The sequence below is a fragment of the Histomonas meleagridis genome (assembly GCF_020186115.1).
Source record: "Histomonas meleagridis strain 2922-C6/04-10x chromosome Unknown contig_101, whole genome shotgun sequence".
Classification (NCBI taxonomy): Eukaryota; Parabasalia; order Tritrichomonadida; family Dientamoebidae; genus Histomonas; species Histomonas meleagridis.
In genome coordinates, this window is record NW_027150748.1 from 322 (window position 1) to 22977 (window position 22656).

The 22656-nt window shown below is 35.7% G+C and overlaps 2 protein-coding genes across 2 annotated transcripts; both read right to left on the reverse strand.

Annotated features, from left to right (window-relative positions):
• Window positions 1-665: 665 nt before the first annotated feature.
• On the reverse strand, window positions 666-1178 carry GO595_000468 (uncharacterized protein; the record flags this gene model as incomplete). The annotated part of the gene is made up of 1 exon (XM_067917833.1): window positions 666-1178. The coding sequence occupies one exon, from the start codon at window positions 1176-1178 to the stop codon at window positions 666-668; it is 513 nt and encodes a 170-aa protein (XP_067779362.1).
• Window positions 1179-1252: 74 nt separating this feature from the next.
• Window positions 1253-10269, reverse strand: GO595_000469 (Threonine-rich GPI-anchored glycoprotein; the record flags this gene model as incomplete). Its single annotated transcript, XM_067917844.1, has 2 exons — window positions 1253-9548; window positions 10163-10269. The coding sequence occupies 2 exons, from the start codon at window positions 10267-10269 to the stop codon at window positions 1253-1255; spliced, it is 8403 nt and encodes a 2800-aa protein (XP_067779363.1).
• Between the last annotated feature and the right edge of the window lie 12387 nt (window positions 10270-22656).

Sequence of the window (22656 nt, forward strand, 5' to 3'; positions counted from 1 at the left end):
TGGTACTTGTGTGTGTGGTACTTGTGTGTGTGGTACCCAGTGTGTGGCACTTGTGTGTGTGGCAACTTTGTGTGTGGTACTTGTGTGTGTGGTACTTGTGTGTGTGTGGTTCTTGTGTGGGTGGTACCTGTGTGTGTGGTACTTGTGTGTGTGGTACCCTCGTGTGTGTGGCACTTGTGTGTGTGGCAATTTGTGTGTGTGGTACCCTGTGTGTGTGGTACTTGTGTGTGTGGTACTTGTGTGTGTGGTACTTGTGTGTGTGGTACTTGTGTGTGTGGTACTTGTGTGTGTGTGGTACTTTGTGTGTGTGGCCCTTGTGTGTGTGGTACTTGTGTGTGTGGTACTTGTGTGTGTGGTACTTGTGTGTGTGGTACTTGTGTGTGTGGTACTTGTGTGTGTGGTACTTGTGTGTGTGGTACTTGTGTGTGTGGTACTTGTGTGTGTGGTCCTTGTGTGTGTGGTACTTGTGTGTGTGGTACTTGTGTGTGTGGTACTTGTGTGTGTGGTACTTGTGTGTGTGGTACTTGTGTGTGTGGTACTTGTGTGTGTGGTACTTGTGTGTGTGGTACTTGTGTGTGTGGTACTTGTGTGTGTGGTACTTGTGTGTGTGGTACTCATGTGTGTGTGGTACTTGTGTGTGTGTGGTACTTGTGTGTGTGTGGTACTCAGTGTGTGGTACCTTGTGTGTGTGGTACCCTCAGTGTGTGTGGTACCTTTGTGTGTGTGGTACTTGTGTGTGTGGTACTTTGTGTGTGTGGTACTTGTGTGTGTGGTACCTGTGTGTGTGGTACTTGTGTGTGTGGTACCCTGTGTGTGTGGTACTCTGTGTGTGTGGTACTTGTGTGTGTGGTACTCTGTGTGTGTGGTACTCTGTGTGTGTGGTACTCTGTGTGTGTGGTACTTGTGTGTGTGGTACTTGTGTGTGTGGTACTCTGTGTGTGTGGCACTCTGTGTGTGTGGTACTTTGTGTGTGTGGTACTTTGTGTGTGTGGTACTTTGTGTGTGTGGTACTTGTGTGTGTGGTGGCACTTGTGTGTGTGGTACTTGTGTGTGTGGTACCTTTGTGTGTGTGGTACTCTGTGTGTGTGGTACTTTGTGTGTGTGGTACTTTGTGTGTGTGGTACTTGTGTGTGTGGTACCTGTGTGTGTGTGTGGCACCTGTGTGTGTGGTACCCCATGTGTGTGGTACTTGTGTGTGTGGTACCTTGTGTGTGTGGCAAATTTGTGTGTGTGGTACCTGTGTGTGTGGTACTCAGTGTGTGGTACCCTGTGTGTGTGGTACTTGTGTGTGTGGTACCTGTGTGTGTGTGGTACTTGTGTGTGTGTGGTACTTGTGTGTGTGGTACTTGTGTGTGTGGTACTTGTGTGTGTGGTACTTGTGTGTGTGGTACTTGTGTGTGTGGTACCTTTGTGTGTGGTACTTGTGTGTGTGGTACTTGTGGGTGTGGTACTTTTGTGTGTGGTACCTTTGTGTGTGTGGTACTCTGTGTGTGGTGCCCTTGTGTGTGTGGTACTTGTGTGTGTGGTACTTGTGTGTGTGGTACTTGTGTGTGTGGTACTTGTGTGTGTGGTACTTGTGTGTGTGGTACTTGTGTGTGTGGTACTTGTGTGTGTGGTACTTGTGTGTGTGGTACTTGTGTGTGTGTGGCACTTGTGTGTGTGGTACTTGTGTGTGTGGTACTTGTGTGTGTGGTACTTGTGTGTGTGGTACTTGTGTGTGTGGTACTTGTGTGTGTGGTACTTGTGTGTGTGGTACTTGTGTGTGTGGTACTTGTGTGTGTGGTACGTGTGTGTGTGGTACTTGTGTGTGTGGTACTTGTGTGTGTGGTACTTGTGTGTGTGGTACTTGTGTGTGTGTGGTACTTGTGTGTGTGGTACTTGTGTGTGTGGTACTTGTGTGTGTGGTACTTGTGTGTGTGGTACTTGTGTGTGTGGTACTTGTGTGTGTGGTACTTGTGTGTGTGGTACTTGTGTGTGTGGTACTTGTGTGTGTGTGGTACTTGTGTGTGTGTGGTACTTGTGTGTGTGGTAGGTGTGTGTGTGGTACTTGTGTGTGTGGTACTTGTGTGTGTGGTACTTGTGTGTGTGGTACTTGTGTGTGTGGTACTTGTGTGTGTGGTACTTGTGTGTGTGGTACTTGTGTGTGTGGTACTTGTGTGTGTGTGGTATTTGTGTGTGTGGGGCTCTTGTGTGTGTGGTACTTGTGTGTGTGGTGTTTGTGTGTGTGTGGTACTTGTGTGTGTGGTACTTGTGTGTGTGGTACTTGTGTGTGTGGTACTTGTGTGTGTGGTACTTGTGTGTGTGGTACTTGTGTGTGTGGTACTTGTGTGTGTGGTACTTGTGTGTGTGGTACTTGTGTGTGTGGTACTTGTGTGTGTGTGGCACGTGTGTGTGTGGTACGTGTGTGTGTGGCACGTGTGTGTGTGGCACTTGTGTGTGTGGTACTTGTGTGTGTGGTACTTGTGTGTGTGGTACTTGTGTGTGTGGTACTTGTGTGTGTGGTACTTGTGTGTGTGGTACTTGTGTGTGTGGTACTTGTGTGTGTGGTACTTGTGTGTGTGTGGTACTTGTGTGTGTGGTACTTGTGTGTGTGGTACTTGTGTGTGTGGTACTCGTGTGTGTGTGTGGTACTTGTGTGTGTGGTACTTGTGTGTGTGGTACTCGTGTGTGTGGTACCTGTGTGTGTGGTACCTGTGTGTGTGGTACTTTGTGTGTGTGGTACTTGTGTGTGTGGTACTTGTGTGTGTGTGGTACCTGTGTGTGTGGTACTTGTGTGTGTGGTACTTGTGTGTGTGGTACTTGTGTGTGTGGTACTTGTGTGTGTGGTACTTGTGTGTGTGGTACTTGTGTGTGTGGTACTTGTGTGTGTGGTACTTGTGTGTGTGGTACTTGTGTGTGTGGTGCCTGTGTGTGTGGTACTTGTGTGTGTGGTACTTGTGTGTGTGGTACTTGTGTGTGTGGTACTTGTGTGTGTGGTACTTGTGTGTGTGTGGTACTTGTGTGTGTGGTACTTGTGTGTGTGGTACCTTTGTGTGTGTGGTACCTGTGTGTGTGTGGTACCTTTGTGTGTGTGGCACTCTGTGTGTGTGGTACTTTGTGTGTGTGGTACTTGTGTGTGTGGTACTTGTGTGTGTGTGGTACTTGTGTGTGTGGTACTTGTGTGTGTGGTATGTGTGTGGTACTTGTGTGTGTGGTACTTGTGTGTGTGGTACTTGTGTGTGTGGTACTTGTGTGTGTGGTACTTGTGTGTGTGTGGTACTTGTGTGTGTGGTACCTGTGTGTGTGGTACTTGTGTGTGTGGTACTTGTGTGTGTGGTACTTGTGTGTGTGGTACTTGTGTGTGTGGTACTTGTGTGTGTGGTACTTGTGTGTGTGGTACTTGTGTGTGTGGTACTTGTTGTGTGTGGTACTTGTGTGTGTGGTACTTGTGTGTGGGGGGCTTGTGTGTGTGGTACTTGTGTGTGTGGTACTTGTGTGTGTGGTACTTGTGTGTGTGGTACTTGTGTGTGTGGTACTTGTGTGTGTGGTACTTGTGTGTGTGGTACTTGTGTGTGTGGTACTTGTGTGTGTGGTACTTGGGTGTGTGGTGCTTGTGTGTGTGGTACTTGTGTGTGTGGTACTTGTGTGTGTGGTACTTGTGTGTGTGGTACTTGTGTGTGTGGTACTTGTGTGTGTGGTACTTGTGTGTGTGGTACTTGTGTGTGTGGTACTTGTGTGTGTGGCACTTGTGTGTGTGGTACCTGTGTGTGTGGCACTTGTGTGTGTGGTACTTGTGTGTGTGGTACTTGTGTGTGTGGTACTTGTGTGTGTGGTACTTGTGTGTGTGGTACTTGTGTGTGTGGTACCTGTGTGTGTGGCACCTGTGTGTGTGGCACTTGTGTGTGTGGTACTTGTGTGTGTGGTACTTGTGTGTGTGGTACTTGTGTGTGTGGTACTTGTGTGTGTGGGGCTGTGTGTGTGGGGCTCTTGTGTGTGTGGTACTTGTGTGTGTGGTACTTGTGTGTGTGGTACTTGTGTGTGTGTGTGTGTGGTACTTGTGTGTGTGGTACTTGTGTGTGTGGTACTTGTGTGTGTGGTACTTGTGTGTGTGGTACTTGTGTGTGTGGTACTTGTGTGTGTGTGGTACGTGTGTGTGTGTGGTGCGTGTGTGTGTGTGGTACTTGTGTGTGTGGTACTTGTGTGTGTGGTACTTGTGTGTGGTACTTGTGTGTGTGGTACTTGTGTGTGTGGTACTTGTGTGTGTGGTACTTGTGTGTGTGGTACTTGTGTGTGTGGTACTTGTGTGTGTGTGGTACTTGTGTGTGTGGTACTTGTGTGTGTGGTACTTGTGTGTGTGGTACTTGTGTACTTGTGTGTGTGGTACTTGTGTGTGTGGTACTTGTGTGTGTGGTACTTGTGTGTGTGGTACTTGTGTGTGTGGTACTTGTGTGTGTGGTACTTGTGTGTGTGGTACGTGTGTGTGTGGTACGTGTGTGTGTGGTACTTGTGTGTGTGTGGTACTTGTGTGTGTGGTACTTGTGTGTGTGGTACTTGTGTGTGTGGTACTTGTGTGTGTGGTACTTGTGTGTGTGGTACCTGTGTGTGTGGGACTTGTGTGTGTGGGACTTGTGTGTGTGGTACTTGTGTGTGTGGTACTTGTGTGTGTGGGGTCTTTGTGTGTGTGGTACTTGTGTGTGTGGTACTTGTGTGTGTGGTACTTGTGTGTGTGGTACTTGTGTGTGTGTGTGTGTGTGTGGTACTTGTGTGTGTGGTATTTGTGTGTGTGGTACTTGTGTGTGTGGTACTTGTGTGTGTGGTACTTGTGTGTGTGTGGTACTTGTGTGTGTGGTACTTGTGTGTGTGGTACTTGTGTGTGTGGTACTTGTGTGTGTGGTACTTGTGTGTGTGGTACCTGTGTGTGTGTGGTACTTGTGTGTGTGGTACTTGTGTGTGTGGTGTGCTTGTGTGTGTGGTACTTGTGTGTGTGGTACTTGTGTCTTGTGTGTGTGGTACTTGTGTGTGTGGTACTTGTGTGTGTGGTACTTGTGTGTGTGGTACTTGTGTGTGTGGTACTTGTGTGTGTGGTACTTGTGTGTGTGGTACTTGTGTGTGTGGTACCTGTGTGTGTGGTACCTGTGTGTGTGGTACTTGTGTGTGTGGTACTTGTGTGTGTGGTACTTGTGTGTGTGGTACTTGTGTGTGTGGTACTTGTGTGTGTGGTACTTGTGTGTGTGGTCCTTGTGTGTGTGGTACTTGTGTGTGTGGTACTTGTGTGTGTGGTACTTGTGTGTGTGGTACTTGTGTGTGTGGTACTTGTGTGTGTGGTACTTGTGTGTGTGGTACTTGTGTGTGTGGTACTTGTGTGTGTGGTACTTGTGTGTGTGGCACTTGTGTGTGTGGTACTTGTGTGTGTGGTACTTGTGTGTGTGGTACTTGTGTGTGTGGTACTTGTGTGTGTGGTACTTGTGTGTGTGGTACTTGTGTGTGTGGTACTTGTGTGTGTGGTACTTGTGTGTGTGCTACTTGTGTGTGTGGTACTTGTGTGTGTGGTACTTGTGTGTGTGGTACTTGTGTGTGTGGTACTTGTGTGTGTGGTACTTGTGTGTGTGGTACTTGTGTGTGTGGTACTTGTGTGTGTGGTACTTGTGTGTGTGGTACTTGTGTGTGTGGTACTGTGTGTGTGTGGTGCTTGTGTGTGTGGTTTTTGTGTGTGTGTGGTACTTGTGTGTGTGGTACTTGTGTGTGTGGTGTTTGTGTGTGTGTGGTACTTGTGTGTGTGGTACTTGTGTGTGTGGTACTTGTGTGTGTGGTACTTGTGTGTGTGGTCCTTGTGTGTGTGGTACTTGTGTGTGTGGTCCTTGTGTGTGTGGTACTTGTGTGTGTGGTACTTGTGTGTGTGGTACTTGTGTGTGTGGTACTTGTGTGTGTGGTACTTGTGTGTGTGGTACTTGTGTGTGTGGTACTTGTGTGTGTGGTACTTGTGTGTGTGGTACTTGTGTGTGTGGTACTCGTGTGTGTGGTACCTGTGTGTGTGGTACTCTGTGTGTGTGGTACTTGTGTGTGTGGTACTTGTGTGTGTGGTACTTGTGTGTGTGGTACTTGTGTGTGTGGTACTTGTGTGTGTGGTACCTGTGTGTGTGGTACTTGTGTGTGTGGTACCTGTGTGTGTGGTACTTGTGTGTGTGGTACTTGTGTGTGTGGTACTTGTGTGTGTGGTACTTGTGTGTGTGGTACTTGTGTGTGTGGTACTTGTGTGTGTGGTACTTGTGTGTGTGGTACTTGTGTGTGTGGTACTTGTGTGTGTGGTCCTTGTGTGTGTGGTACTTGTGTGTGTGGTACTTGTGTGTGTGGTACTTGTGTGTGTGGTACTTGTGTGTGTGGTACTTGTGTGTGTGGTACTTGTGTGTGTGGTACTTGTGTGTGTGGTACTTGTGTGTGTGGTACTTGTGTGTGTGGTACTTGTGTGTGTGGTACTTGTGTGTGTGGTACTTGTGTGTGTGTGGTACTTGTGTGTGTGGTACTTGTGTGTGTGGTACTTGTGTGTGTGGTACTTGTGTGTGTGGTACTTGTGTGTGTGGTACTTGTGTGTGTGGTCTTTGTGTGTGTGGTCTTTGTGTGTGTGGTACTTGTGTGTGTGGTACTTGTGTGTGTGGTACTTGTGTGTGTGGTACTTGTGTGTGTGGTACTTGTGTGTGTGGTACTTGTGTGTGTGGTACTTGTGTGTGTGGTACTTGTGTGTGTGGTACTTGTGTGTGTGGTACTTGTGTGTGTGGTACCTGTGTGTGTGGTACTTTGTGTGTGTGGTACTTGTGTGTGTGGTACTTGTGTGTGTGGTACTTGTGTGTGTGGTACTTGTGTGTGGTACTTGTGTGTGTGGTACTTGTGTGTGTGGTACTTGTGTGTGTGGTACTTGTGTGTGTGGTACTTGTGTGTGTGGTACTTGTGTGTGTGGTACTTGTGTGTGTGGTACTTGTGTGTGTGGTCTTGTGTGTGTGTGGTACTTGTGTGTGTGGTACTTGTGTGTGTGGTACTTGTGTGTGTGGTACTTGTGTGTGTGGTACTTGTGTGTGTGGTACTTGTGTGTGTGGTACCTGTGTGTGTGGTACTTGTGTGTGTGGTACTTGTGTGTGTGTGGTACTTGTGTGTGTGGTACTTGTGTGTGTGGTACTTGTGTGTGTGGTACTTGTGTGTGTGGTACTTGTGTGTGTGGTACTTGTGTGTGTGGTACTTGTGTGTGTGTGGTACTTGTGTGTGTGGTACTTGTGTGTGTGGTACTTGTGTGTGTGGTACTTGTGTGTGTGGTACTTGTGTGTGTGGTACTTGTGTGTGTGGTACTTGTGTGTGTGGTACTTGTGTGTGTGTGGTACTTGTGTGTGTGGTACTTGTGTGTGTGGTACTTGTGTGTGTGGTACTTGTGTGTGTGGTACTTGTGTGTGTGGTACTTGTGTGTGTGGTACTTGTGTGTGTGGTACTTGTGTGTGTGGTACTTGTGTGTGTGGTACTTGTGTGTGTGGTACTTGTGTGTGTGGTACTTGTGTGTGTGGTACTTGTGTGTGTGGTACTTGTGTGTGTGGTACTTGTGTGTGTGGTACTTGTGTGTGTGGTGTTTGTGTGTGTGTGGTACTTGTGTGTGTGGTACTTGTGTGTGTGGTACTTGTGTGTGTGGTACTTGTGTGTGTGGTACTTGTGTGTGTGGTACTTGTGTGTGTGGTACTTGTGTGTGTGGTACTTGTGTGTGTGGTACTTGTGTGTGTGGTACTTGTGTGTGTGGTACTTGTGTGTGTGGTACTTGTGTGTGTGGTACTTGTGTGTGTGTGGTACTTGTGTGTGTGGTACTTGTGTGTGTGGTACTTGTGTGTGTGGTACTTGTGTGTGTGGTACTTGTGTGTGTGGTACTTGTGTGTGTGGTACTTGTGTGTGTGGTACTTGTGTGTGTGGTACTTGTGTGTGTGTGGTACTTGTGTGTGTGGTACTTGTGTGTGTGGTACTTGTGTGTGTGGTACTTGTGTGTGTGTGGTACTTGTGTGTGTGGTACTTGTGTGTGTGGTACTTGTGTGTGTGGTACTTGTGTGTGTGGTACTTGTGTGTGTGGTACTTGTGTGTGTGGTACTTGTGTGTGTGGTACTTGTGTGTGTGTGGTACTTGTGTGTGTGGTACTTGTGTGTGTGGTACTTGTGTGTGTGGTACTTGTGTGTGTGTGGTACTTGTGTGTGTGGTACTTGTGTGTGTGGTACTTGTGTGTGTGGTACTTGTGTGTGTGGTACTTGTGTGTGTGGTACTTGTGTGTGTGGTCCTTGTGTGTGTGGTACTTGTGTGTGTGGTACTTGTGTGTGTGGTACTTGTGTGTGTGGTACTTGTGTGTGTGGTACTTGTGTGTGTGGTACTTGTGTGTGTGGTACTTGTGTGTGTGGTACTTGTGTGTGTGGTACTTGTGTGTGTGGTACTTGTGTGTGTGGTACTTGTGTGTGTGGTACTTGTGTGTGTGGTACTTGTGTGTGTGGTACTTGTGTGTGTGGTACTTGTGTGTGTGGTACTTGTGTGTGTGGTACTTGTGTGTGTGGTACTTGTGTGTGTGGTACTTGTGTGTGTGGTACTTGTGTGTGTGGTACTTGTGTGTGTGGTACTTGTGTGTGTGGTACCTGTGTGTGTGGTACTTGTGTGTGTGGTACTCGTGTGTGGTACTTGTGTGTGTGGTACTTGTGTGTGTGGTACTTGTGTGTGTGGTACTTGTGTGTGTGGTACTTGTGTGTGTGGTACTTGTGTGTGTGGTACTTGTGTGTGTGGTACTTGTGTGTGGGGGACTTGTGTGTGTGGTACTTGTGTGTGTGGTACTTGTGTGTGTGGTACTTGTGTGTGTGGTACTTGTGTGTGTGGTACTTGTGTGTGTGGTACTTGTGTGTGTGGTACTTGTGTGTGTGGTACTTGTGTGTGTGTGGTACTTGTGTGTGTGGTACATGTGTGTGTGTGGTACTTGTGTGTGTGTGGTACTTGTGTGTGTGGTACTTGTGTGTGTGGTACTTGTGTGTGTGGGTGGTACTTGTGTGTGTGGTACTTGTGTGTGTGGTACTTGTGTGTGTGGTACTTGTGTGTGTGGGTGGTACGTGTGTGTGTGTGGTACTTGTGTGTGTGGTACTTGTGTGTGTGGTACTTGTGTGTGTGGTACTTGTGTGTGTGGTACTTGTGTGTGTGGTACTTGTGTGTGTGGTACTTGTGTGTGTGGTACTTGTGTGTGTGGTACTTGTGTGTGTGGTACTTGTGTGTGTGGTACTTGTGTGTGTGGTACTTGTGTGTGTGGTACTTGTGTGTGTGGTACTTGTGTGTGTGGTACTTGTGTGTGTGGTACTTGTGTGTGTGGTACTTGTGTGTGTGGTACGTGTGTGTGTGTGTGGTACTGTGCGCGTGTGTGTGGTACTTGTGTGTGTGGTACTTGTGTGTGTGGTACTTGTGTGTGTGGTACTTGTGTGTGTGGTACTTGTGTGTGTGTGTGTGGTACTTGTGTGTGTGGTACTTGTGTGTGTGGTACTTGTGTGTGTGGTACTTGTGTGTGTGGTACTTGTGTGTGGGTGGTGCTTGTGTGTGGGTGGGTGGTACTTGTGGTGGTAGGTGGTACTTGTGGTGGTAGGTGGTACTTGTGGTGGTAGGTGGTACTTGTGGTGGTGGGTGGTACTTGTGGTGGTAGGTGGTACTTGTGGTGGTAGGTGGTACTTGTGGTGGTAGGTGGTACTTGTGGTGGTAGGTGGTACTTGTGGTGGTAGGTGGTACTTGTGGTGGTAGGTGGTACTTGTGGTGGTAGGTGGTACTTGTGGTGGTACTTGTGTGGGTGGTACTTGTGGTGGTAGGTGGTACTTGTGGTGGTAGGTGGTACTTGTGGTGGTAGGTGGTACTTGTGGTGGTAGGTGGTACTTGTGGTGGTAGGTGGTACTTGTGGTGGTAGGTGTTACTTGTGGTGGTAGGTGTTACTTGTGGTGGTAGGTGGTACTTGTGGTGGTAGGTGGTACTTGTGGTGGTAGGTGTTACTTGTGGTGGTAGGTGGTACTTGTGGTGGTAGGTGTTACTTGTGGTGGTAGGTGTTACTTGTGGTGGTAGGTGTTACTTGTGGTGGTAGGTGGTACTTGTGGTGGTAGGTGTTACTTGTGGTGGTAGGTGTTACTTGTGGTGGTAGGAACATGTGTCTGTGTGTTACTTGTGTGGGGGGGGAGTGTGGGTGTTACATGTGGTGGTAGGAACATGTGTCTGTGTGTTACTTGTGTGGGGGGGGAGTGTGGGTGTTACATGTGGTGGTAGGAACATGTGTCTGTGTGTTACTTGTGTGGGGGGGGGAGTGTGGGTGTTACATGTGGTGGTAGGAACATGTGTCTGTGTGTTACTTGTGTGGGGGGGGGGTGTGGGTGTTACATGTGGTTGTTGGGTGGGGAATATTGTGTGTGTGTGTGGGGGGGGGGGAGTGTGTGGGTGGGTGGTAGGTGTGTGTGTGGGTGGTACGTGTGGTAGTGGTGGGTGTGGGTGGTAGGTGTGGGTGGGGAGGAGTGTGGTGGTAGTGGGAGGTGTGGGTATGGTGGGTATGTGTTTTATGTTGCTAATTCGCGATATTTTTTTCGCCCTGGGCAAAAAAAATATCCCAAAATCATTTGAGATTTCTGGAAACAAAAAATGTGGTGTGTAAAAAAACCTTAATAGTATCTGACGAATATTTTTTTCAATAAAAAGTTTAAATATCATATATGTATATAACACTAGATATGTAATATTTTAAAACATTGTTTTATTATGTTCCAATATATTATATATTAAGATAATTTGAATTTTTTTTGATATTTGATTCAATAGTTTATGTAACTTTTGAGTGTAAAATGATCGACTTCTTTCAAATACATCTGTTAATATTAATAAAAAAATATGTTATAATTCCTTTAATTTTGATTACTATAATTTCAAGTATTGATGTAATTTTGAAATTATGGGTTGGTCTTAAAATTTTTGAGTTGCCAAATCCAAAATTTATAATAATAAAATGATTAAATTTGCTAATTTTTTAGTGCCATTATTGACTTAAACATACTAATTTTGGTATGACTATCATATGTTATTCATTTTAAGTAAATTAATTAGTATAATAATTTGAGTGTTACAGGTAATTCGTTGGGTGGTAAGATGGCAAATTTCAATATCATTCAATTACCCCGTATCGTTGCCCAAAAAGGTTATATTCAGAAAATCATGTACGATATGGGTAAAACCGCTTTTAAGTTGGGCTATCGTTACCCAAGGTTGTTCAATTCAGAAAATCATGTCCGATACGGAAAAAACGGATTTTAGGTTATTGTTGCAAAAATCATTGGTTATTACGGTTTGTACTGGGGATCTCTTCCCAAAAAAAATTTAGAAATGGCTCGGGAACTCGGGAAAATCATTTTAGCCTATAAAAAAATATAAAAAATTGAATTTTCTGGTAATTTTTCATCGCATCTTCAGGAACAAGTAACCCAAAATGTATAAACCTTTTAATTTCTCCCAAACCATATAATGAGTGAAAAACGTTAAATATTCCATTTTCACGACTTTTGGGGAATCGGGAAAATTTTAGTAAAGTTCTGAATTTCCCCAGAAAAATTTAAATGAATTCCCTGAGAAAAAAATAAAGATCAAATTACATAGATTTAATCCAAACTCGGTACGTTTAAAACAGGGAAGTTTGTTGTGGTGTAGGAAACACGTTTAACAGCAAAAGTGACTTCGTTTTTTTTTCGGGAACATTCAATTTAAAAAATTCCAGGGAAGAAAAATTAAACTTCGGGAGGGAAAATTTCCGATTAGTGATTTTCCGGAAGAGATCCCTAGTTTATACGCAGATTAAAATAAAAAGTGAATTTATTCAAACAGTAAAATTTTGGTGAGGAAAAGTGAAATGAGATGACTTCATTTTTTATATAAAAAAATTGAATTCGGCTTTACCCATTGGGTTGGGGTGGGTTTTCATTATCCCTGTAGAATTGGGAAAAATTAGCATCATTAGCATGAGAAAATCAAAATATTATTTCGTCATTGATGAATTAATACCAACAAGAGATAATGGTATAATGCTCTCTTATCTTGCTTTTAATGTCTTTGAACTAGATTGATTTATTTATTAATTCATTTAATTTTTCACAAGCTAATGTTAAATTTATCAACTCCCAAAAAACCTGCCCTATATTTAGGGTTTCTTCTTTTACCATATTTTCTATTCCCTCCCATAAAGAAGATGTATATAATAATATGAAGATCATTTCAAAATAAAAATCTGTATCCTAAAGTCATCAACTTCAAAAATTTATCTATTTTAATGAAGAACCCCAAGGATATCAAAATTTTGCATAAAATTCATGTATCATTTTTTTGAAAGATTTTTATTTTATTACTACTAAAAAATTTTGTTTTTAAGGAAAATAATTTTTTTTACTCATCAAATAATGATTTAAAATCATGTGTTTTATATTCATTTCTTTAAATGTCTTTGTACAGATCTTATTTAAGTTGACCAATTTTTTGACGTTTTTTTTATATATAAAGAGAAACGAAAATTTATATCTTGTTAATAACAAAATTATTTTTGATTTATTTATTTACCTTTGTTTCCTGAATTATTTCATCTTATGAATTTGTTCAACAAGCCAATCTAATCCCTCATACAATCCATCTCCTGTTGTTGCACATGTTCCTTGAACATGCCATGGACGATTTGTGTTTGTGTTAAGTTTTAATCTATTTCCTAATTCCATTGACTTAACTGCATTTGGAAGATCTTGTTTGTTAGTATAAACAAGTAAAACGGAATTACGTAATTCATCTTCTTCCAGAAGTCTATGTAAAACATCACGTGCTTCATCAATTCTTCCGATATCATTAGAATCAACAACAAAAATAACTCCTTATGATGTGGAAATAATGTCTCCAAAGTGGTCGAATTCGGTCTTGACCTCCAACATCCCATACATTCATGTTAAGTCCTTTGTATTCAAATGTTTCAACATTAAAGCCAATTGTTGGAATTGTTGTTACTCGTTCTCCAAGTTTAAGTTTATATAAAACTGTGGTTTTTCCTGCTGCATCAAGTCCTAACATTAAAATCCTTGTTTCTTTATTCTTGAACCATTTGTTATATATATCACTAAAAAATAAACCCATTGTATAAATGATGTGACTGAATGCTTGATCAACACATTTCTACAACTTTCCATCTGACCAGAATCGAAATTTAACGATACAAAAATTTAAACGTTCTGTTTCACATCACTTTCCCCTCTTAAATTTACATTTGAATTCATGTGGAAATTGATTTTCTTTAATATTTTCTCTGATCGTTCCAGAAGTAAATATTTTGGCTGATAATACAACACTTTCTTCAATTTTTGTTTCTTTTTACGAAAAAGAATAGAATATCACTGTTACTATTACACAAATAACAATAATCGCAATTGAAACACAAATAAGAAATCAGATTAAAAACTGATGTATTAAATTATAATCACTTTATTCATAAAAAAATTCGTATATGTATAGATTCCATTCGAATTAGAAATTGTATTCAACACAAATGAATTATAAAATGCAACTGTTTGTGATAATGATATTGCATATGTGAACTAGATAAATATCTGTTTTATGATTTACTTATTAGTGCCTCAAATAAAAATAATAAATAAAGTACGAGTTGCCTCCAAATGTAGGCTTTCAAACATTTTACTTACATGATGAAAAACATACTAATAATAAAATTCACATTGATTTAACAAAGATTTTTAAGTTGTTCAGGAATTTCATTGGAATGAACGATTCGATTTGAATTCGATGGTTTATTTCCTATGTGTTTAGGATTGACACAAAAGTGTCATTTCATATGGAATTTCAAGCAAAAAGCCAAATTCATGGGAACGAATGGGAAACATTACAATATATTAAGAATTTAATATTCAATTTAAACAAAGAAAATATCATTCAATCTTCAAAATTAATTATAAGTAAATTTGATGATATTTATCCATTATCTTTTAATTTAATTATTGTTAGGATTACATATGCAATTACTCTCATACGAATGAAAGATATTGATTTATATTTGGATTTTCTTAAAGAAATAAAAAAACTAGAAATGAACATTCATCAAGAAATTGATATTTTTGATATATATGGACATTTTCTTGTTAGTAAAAGTACACAAGAATCATATTATCTTCTTTCCAAAATGATTGAAGATAATTTACTTGATAAAAAAATCATTAAAAATATAAAACACTCGATTGCTTCTCAAGGATATTTTGTGCAATACATGCCAAATGAAACAATTAAAGAATTGGGGGATTATAAATTTACTGAATATATTCAAAAAAATTATGAAGAACTTTCAAAGAATGATTGGGAACTTCATAAGAAATTAATTAAAGAAGGAGCTAATCCAAATGAAATTGCAAAAATAATTCGAAATGATGAAATCGAAAAACTTCAAGAAATATCATCACAAAATAATTTTGATTTTGATCAAACAATTGAACCATCACTTTATGAAAGATATTCATTTGTTAATAAAAAGAATGTTAGATTAATTGATTATGCAGCATTTTTTTCATCAGTTAAATGTTTTAAATATTTACTTATGAATGGTTCAAATGTATTAAACACGGGTAAATATGCAGTTGCAGGTGGAAATATTGAAATCATTCATTTATGTGAACAAAATCATTCATCATTTGATAAAGCATCTGAAACAGCAATTAAATTTTATCAAAATGATATCTTTAAATATATTTATGATAATAAATTAGAAAAAATACAATCAAAGCCAAAAACGCCTAAAGTCACACATTATTTGATAGATCTTTGTATTCAAAAAGATAATTATGATATTTTAGCATTTTTGGAAGAAAAAGGAATTGATATTAATGCATGTAATATAAATGAATCAGCAATAAATGGAAATTTATATCTTGTTAAATGTTTCCTTCAAAATAATCAAATTCCAAAAAATATTTTGCCATTTGCTTCAGAATCAGGAAATGTTGAACTTGTGAAATATATTTTAGATAAAGAAGGAATTGATATTAATGCAAAAAATATTCATTTGAATAATTTGGAATATGTTTTAATAATTTGGAACAGCACTTCATATAGCAGTTAGAAATAATAATATAGAAATAGTAAAATTACTTTTAGATAAAGGAATTGATATTAATGCAAAAAATATTCATTTGAATAATTTTATATATGTTTTAATAATTTGTAATATGTTTTAATAATTTGGAATATGTTTTAATAATTTTATATATGTTTTAATAATTTGTAATATGTTTTAATAATTTGGAATATGTTTTAATAATTTGGAATATGTTTTAATCATTTGAAATATGTTTTAATAATTTTATATATGCTTTAATAATTTGGAATATGTTTTAATAATTTTATATATGTTTTAATAATTTGAAACAGCACTTCATATAGCAGTTAGAAATAATAATATAGAAATAGTAAAATTACTTTTAGATAAAGGAATTGATGTTAATGCAAAAAATATTCATTTGAATAATTTGTAATATGTTTTAATAATTTGGAATATGTTTTAATAATTTGGAATATGTTTTAATAATTTGGAATATGTTTTAATAATTTATAATATGTTTTAATAATTTGGAATATGTTTTAATCATTTGAAATATGTTTTAATAATTTTATATATGCTTTAATAATTTGGAATATGTTTTAATAATTTTATATATAATTTTATATATGTTTTAATAATTTGAAACAGCACTTCATATAGCAGTTAGAAATAATAATATAGAAATAGTAAAATTACTTTTAGATAAAGGAATTGATGTTAATGCAAAAAATATTCATTTGAATAATTTGTAATATGTTTTAATAATTTGGAATATGTTTTAATAATTTGAAACAGCACTTCATATTGCAGTTAGAAATAATAATATAGAAATAGTAAATTTACTTCGGAACAAAAATTCTAATTGTATTCTTTTATGATTAGAATACATTTGATTATCTGAAGAAATATTAATAATTTGAAGACTTCCACATGAACTAAAAGTATGTGGTGATATTAATGTAACACTAGAATTGTTATGTTATTCAAGGAATAACAATTGTTTCCAAGTTTTATTTAAATGTAACATTTTCCTATATTAGCAATCATATCTTGTATGCTCATTAATTTATCTCATATTGAAGAAGATCTATTTGCTAAAGATTTTGAAGAAAACAATTTAATATGAAAATTTAATGTTATTATTATATTTGCTAATGATAATCATATTATATATAATAGAAGAAAACATATGATTTACCAAACAACAAAAAGGTTTATTAAAATAATAAATAAATTATTTTATTCTTAAAATATGTTTATTTATATTTGACTTATGAATTTTTCTTCTTTGAAATCGTCTGCAAATGGATCTTCTTCAATATTTGAATTATTAATACCAACTGAAAATGTATTATATATTTCATTAATTTTATTATTATTTTCATCTGAAACATTCATTTCTTCTTCATTTTGTTTTCGCTTCTTATTTTGATATTTAATCATAAAAATTTTTATTATCATTATAAATGCAATAATTATTACAATTACAATAACAATTATAATGATAATTAATGTATTATTATCAAAAGTGTTTATTATTATATCGATATAAGAAATATAAAAAAATTCGAATAATAAGTAAAATATTATAAATAATATATAAAATCGAAACAAATATATTTAGTTTCAGTTTCAATGAAAGTAATTGAATAAAATTTTAAGAAAGTATAATGATAAACTGATAAAGTTTTTGTGTATGATAAAGAATAAGTTAAAGTATAAGTATTAACGAATGAAAAATTCATCGAAAATGTATTAACGAAAGTATTTAAATCAAAATTGCTTTTTGTTCTCGTAAATGTATTTAACTTAGTTAATGTATGAATTAGCATATGTATTTAAATTAGTGAATGTATCACTTTGTGTGAATGTGCGTGTTGGCTGGTGACATTCGTCAAGTGTTGTTCCCTTAGTAACACTCATATTTCCAAATGTTTCATTTTGATATGTTTCTATTGTCATAACTGTTGTCGCATTTATATTAACAAATGCATCATTTTTTATTTCTGGTGAAATTACTCCATTAAAATGAATACATTGAAGTGATGTACAATTAACAAATGTTCATGAATTAATATAATGACCATTTTCATCAATAAAAATTCTTTCTAAATTAATACAACTTGCAAAAGCATAATCCATAATAGAAGTGACTGAATTCGGAATTGTAAATGTTTTACTTTTCATATTCGGATAACTAATAATTTGTGTAATTTCTTTAGCATATAAAACGCCATCATTTTGATAATTCGAATATTCAAAATTTTTATCTGAAACATTAATAATTTGAAGATTTGTACATTCTAAAAATGGATTTCCAATGGAAGTAACAGAAATTGGTATATAAATATTCGCAAGGTTTGTACATCCTCTGAATGCATCAGATCCAATACTTCGTACGCTTACATCTAAAGTTTTCGTTTCAAGTCTTGTACATTTAGAAAATGCATTACAACCAATGTTATTACAACGAATTGTAATATTAATTAACAAAATACATTCATAAAATGCACCGTCTCCAATTGAACTCATTAATTTTTCTGGAAATTGCACATATTCTAGTTTTTTAAATGATGCAAATGCTCCACTACCTATATTTTCAACTGACTCTCCAATTATTACTGTTATTAATAAAAACCATTCTCTAATTGCATTATTTTCAAGCTCCAACATTATTAATTATAATACATTGTATAAATTAAAGATATTCCAAAAAATTGAACATTTTATCAGTATGTAATTCGGTATTTTTGTTTATCCACCCTGTAAAAATTATATCTTCGGATCTACACATAATTCAGATACATGACAATGGATTAACCCCATGAAATAAAAAAGTAAATGATTGGAAATATTTACTTTTACATAAGAAATAATTCTCAAATCATATTAAAAAATGCGAAAAGGATTTTTATGATTCTTTAAAACATATAAAAATTTTAATTGAATGTTTATCTATGTTTACAAGATGATTTTTTTGTTGAAATTTCATGAATTAATTCAGTTAATTCTGTGTGACCACTATTTGTTGTGCAATCATAAATGCTGTTTTAAATAATATAAATTTTTTCCGAAAATATTTTGAAATAAGAAATCAAATAAATTAATATGTTTAGAGTTGATATTAATTCCTTTTTGTTCGAGAAGTAATTTAAATACTTCTATATGTCCTTTTTCAGATGCAACCATAAGTGCTGTTTCGAATAATTTAAGGCATTACCAAATATTATTTTTGAATTAATTAATAACAAAATTAATATCAAATAAAACATATAAATATTTTTATTATTAATATTAATTCCTTTTTGCTCGAGAAGTAATTTTACTATTTCTGTATAACCTTTTTCAGATGCTTTAATAAGTGGTGTTTGAAATATTGTTCACACAAATGAATGATTTCAAAATTTCCACCTGCAACTGCATAATCACCTGTGTTACTTACATTTGCACCATTCATAAGTAAATATTTAAAACATTAAATTGATCCAAAATATGCAGCATAATCAATTAATGTTACATCTTCTTGATTAATATATGTGTATCTTTCATAAAGTGATCGCTCAATAGTTTGGTTAAAATCAAAATCATTTTGTGATGATATTTCTTGGAATTTTTCTATTTCATCATTTCGAATTATCTTCACAATTTTTGATGGTTAACTCCTTCTTCAATTAACTTCTTATGAAGTTCCCAATCATTTTTTGAAAGTTCATCATAATTTTCTTTAATTTTATCTCCAAGTCTTGTATGTTCCAATAATTTATTAATACTGATAATTCGGTTGAGGTTGGAATAACGATAGACTTGTTCATGATTTGATCGTTATTCATTTAAAAATTTTTTTATTGTATTGCTTGAAAACCCAACGTATTCACAGTGTAGTTGACTTTCACACCCAATATTTCAACAAAAAACTCTTCATTATCACTAGCCGTTACGCAATATCTTTTACAAAAAAATTCAAATTTCACTGATTTTCATGAAAACATAGCGTATTCACAGTGTAGTTGACTTTCACACCCAATATTTCAACAAAAAACTCTTCATTATCACTAGCCGTTACGCAATATATTTTGCAAAAAAATTCAAATTTTTTCAATTTATTTTTGTTCTCTTAATTCAAATTCCAATCCGCAGTGCCTCCAAAAGTTTAAAACAATTTCCTTCGGAAATTTTTTGCAGAGCTGATAAAATGATTCTTCTTTTTTCTCTGAAGTTGTAGTATCCATTTTCTTTAATCTCGATCTTAGTACAGCAAAGAAAGAATTATCGCACACTGATGCGAACTTTGCTCCTTGAGGTGGGAAATGAAAACATTTTACATTGTGCTGTTCAAGTTCATTTTGTATCTTTTGGTTAGTGTGACTTCTTAATCGGTCCATCACACACACACACAGCATATCTCCACTTCGTTTCTATGTGCACTTCGCTTCGCTCGGTGTGTTTGTCCAAAGGACCAGTTTACTATAAAAAAAAATACTTTCTTTTTAAATTATATATAAGTATATATATCTTAAAAAAAATAAAATCTAAAAAAAGTCTCAAAATGACCATTTGGTTCAAAAGTGACCATTTCATCTGTGCATCTGTGCAAGATCTGGGAAGGTCAAAAATACTATTAAAATAGCTTGAATCATTGTAATAGTATGCTTTTACAAAAATATATATATTTAGACTTTATGTATATAATGCTTTTACACTAGCTGGTAAATCTTCATTATCATTATCATCATAATCATAATCATCATCATACATATCTTGCTTCCTTAATCTAATATATACTGATTTTTTATCATCAAGATACGATATATAACATAATACTTTTAATGTATAATCTATTACATATATTGTTGCTAGTATACATAACCATATCGTCATAAAACTCATTCTTAATAAAAATAAAAAAAAGAATAGTTGGTTGATTTATTTATATGTTATTCCTGAAAATGATTTAACAAACTTTAAACTTATATGTCTTTAATCTATAAATTCTATTACATCTGGGAAACTATATTTTAAGTTATATGTTTCACCGTCTTTCTTAACATATATTTTACTAACATAATCATAAGTATTACTCTTACAACAGAATGCATCAGTGTCTGCTTTTAATAATTCTACTTCATTAGTATCTGTTAATAGTTGTATTAATTTAATTAATTCATCTTCATCAGCAATTATATATTTATTAACAATTAATGGATTATTTTCAATAATATCTAAGCATAAAACTAACGCTTGTATTAATAGATCTTTATTATGAATAATTTGCTGTAAATCGTTATTTAATTCATTAGCTGTTTCGACAGATCTATCTTGAATATTTTCATTATTCTTTTCGTTAATATCTGGATATTTAACAGTATAAGGATTTACAACGACATTGACATTTTGATTCTGTTGAGGACTATTAATATTAGTATTAACTTTTGCTAGAAAACCTCTTGAGCACGATAATACATTAGATTATGGAACTGACATAATTTATATAATAAAAAATATATATTTTATAATATTAAAATGGATATATTTGATTATATAAAAGAATTAAAACTTAAAAAAGTATTTACACTTAAACAAATACCATTTATAGAATTGATCAATTTTTATATAGAAGATTGTGTGATTTATAAATATGTGATAATTTCTGACAGGAATAATATCAAAAAATGCAAGAAATTAGGATTGTATTCATTATATGATATACATAACAATATAAATATAAAAATAAAAGAACCATTAGCTAACACTTCTAAAGGACGTTTCATACTTATGTTCGATCCTAACAAAAATGATATTACTATAGTTGATGGCGAAGATTACAAGATTTAATTTAAATATTAATATATTTTTATTCTCCAGCGTTCGCAATCACTTGTTCTACATATGCATTGGTTATTTCAATTTGTGGAGTTCCGGCCGGTTTCATTGCTCTTACTTTCAATATAGCATCTTCAAAATAAATACCTACAGGAATAATAAAACTAATACTTTTAATGCCATCATTTTTATTTAATTTGTTACCAAATAATTCGACTTGAACTGTTTCAATAGTTGGAATACCGCCTTGAAAATCTTCTCCTTCGTCAAATGGTAATCCTATAAAGAAATTACTATTATCTTTACCATGCCATACTTTTGATGGAGTATTAACACCAGTATTATTAGTATAAGTATTTAAATAATAATATGGTTGTACTGATGTTTTTATATCTTTATTATTAATAGAGCTTGATAAGCTACCATTTAAATTTAATGAGTCTAACATCATATTAATATTCCTAGAATCATCGACAGTTTCATATGCTTCTCTAGGATATATCTTACCATCAATATTAAAACTATAACTAACTTGTGGGTTAATAAAACACGTCCTAGAATATTGTGAAGTTCTAAATACTGTAAACAATGTATCACAGTGTTTTAATTCTATAGTAGCTGCTGTATTATATGATGTAGGACCTGTAGTAGTATTAGCACCTAATGGTTGTGTAAAATCTCTTACTGAACATACATGTATAGGGAATAACATTTGTACTTGAATATATTTAGCAGCTAATGCATTAAATACCTCCATTTTTAACAAATATTCTGCTAATTTAATTTTAACTTATCTGTTACTTGAGTATTACATTTAAATGTTTGTGATATAGCAGCATATGTATATGTATAATTAGGAGATGTACCACCTTGAGTTTCTTTAACGTTATCATTAACAGTTTCATTAATATTTCTGAAACCAAAATCTATTAAATAATCACCTTGTAATATAGAATTCTTAAACGTAGTATAACTTCCAAACGTAGTATTATTTATAACAGGAGCTATAACTAAATTTTGATAAGAAGGCATTAATTTCATTGATAGTTTACCTGCCCAATTAGGATGATATCTCATATTAAATAATAATAAGATATAAGATAAAGGTATACGTAAAGGAATTACTACTTTAATAGGTGTATCAGCTGTTATTTTTGAAAGATCACAATATACACCTGGAACCATTGGATCATGATTTCTTATCTTATATATTGTAGCAAAACAATCATTTCCTGCTTTAGCTTCATTTGATAAACTATTATATAACATAAACCATTCATATCTAGCATTATGAACATCTTGTATTTTGTCAGTATTACTATAAATCCTATATTGATCAATAGCGTCACATGAACATTTATAATAACCAATATAATATTCTTTAAATAAACAATCAGTTTGATTAGGAACTGTTATAGTTATAGTTTGTTCTAAAGTAATATATGAATTATCTAAACTAATAATTTTAGATCTATCAGTAGCTATATCAACATAAGTTGTATCATTTTCATTAATTTGACCAACATTTCAATAAGAAGTAGCTGTTGTATATTCATAATTTCCAGGTATAATCTCTGAAAGTTTTATCGCTTCATAAACAGCGTTATACCAATCTCCTAAATTGCCTGACATAGCATCTATAACATTTGGTTGTTGATTTTAAGGTGCAAACATATTATGATATTAAAAAAATATGAAAACATTAGTTAAAAAATGGATCTTCGATT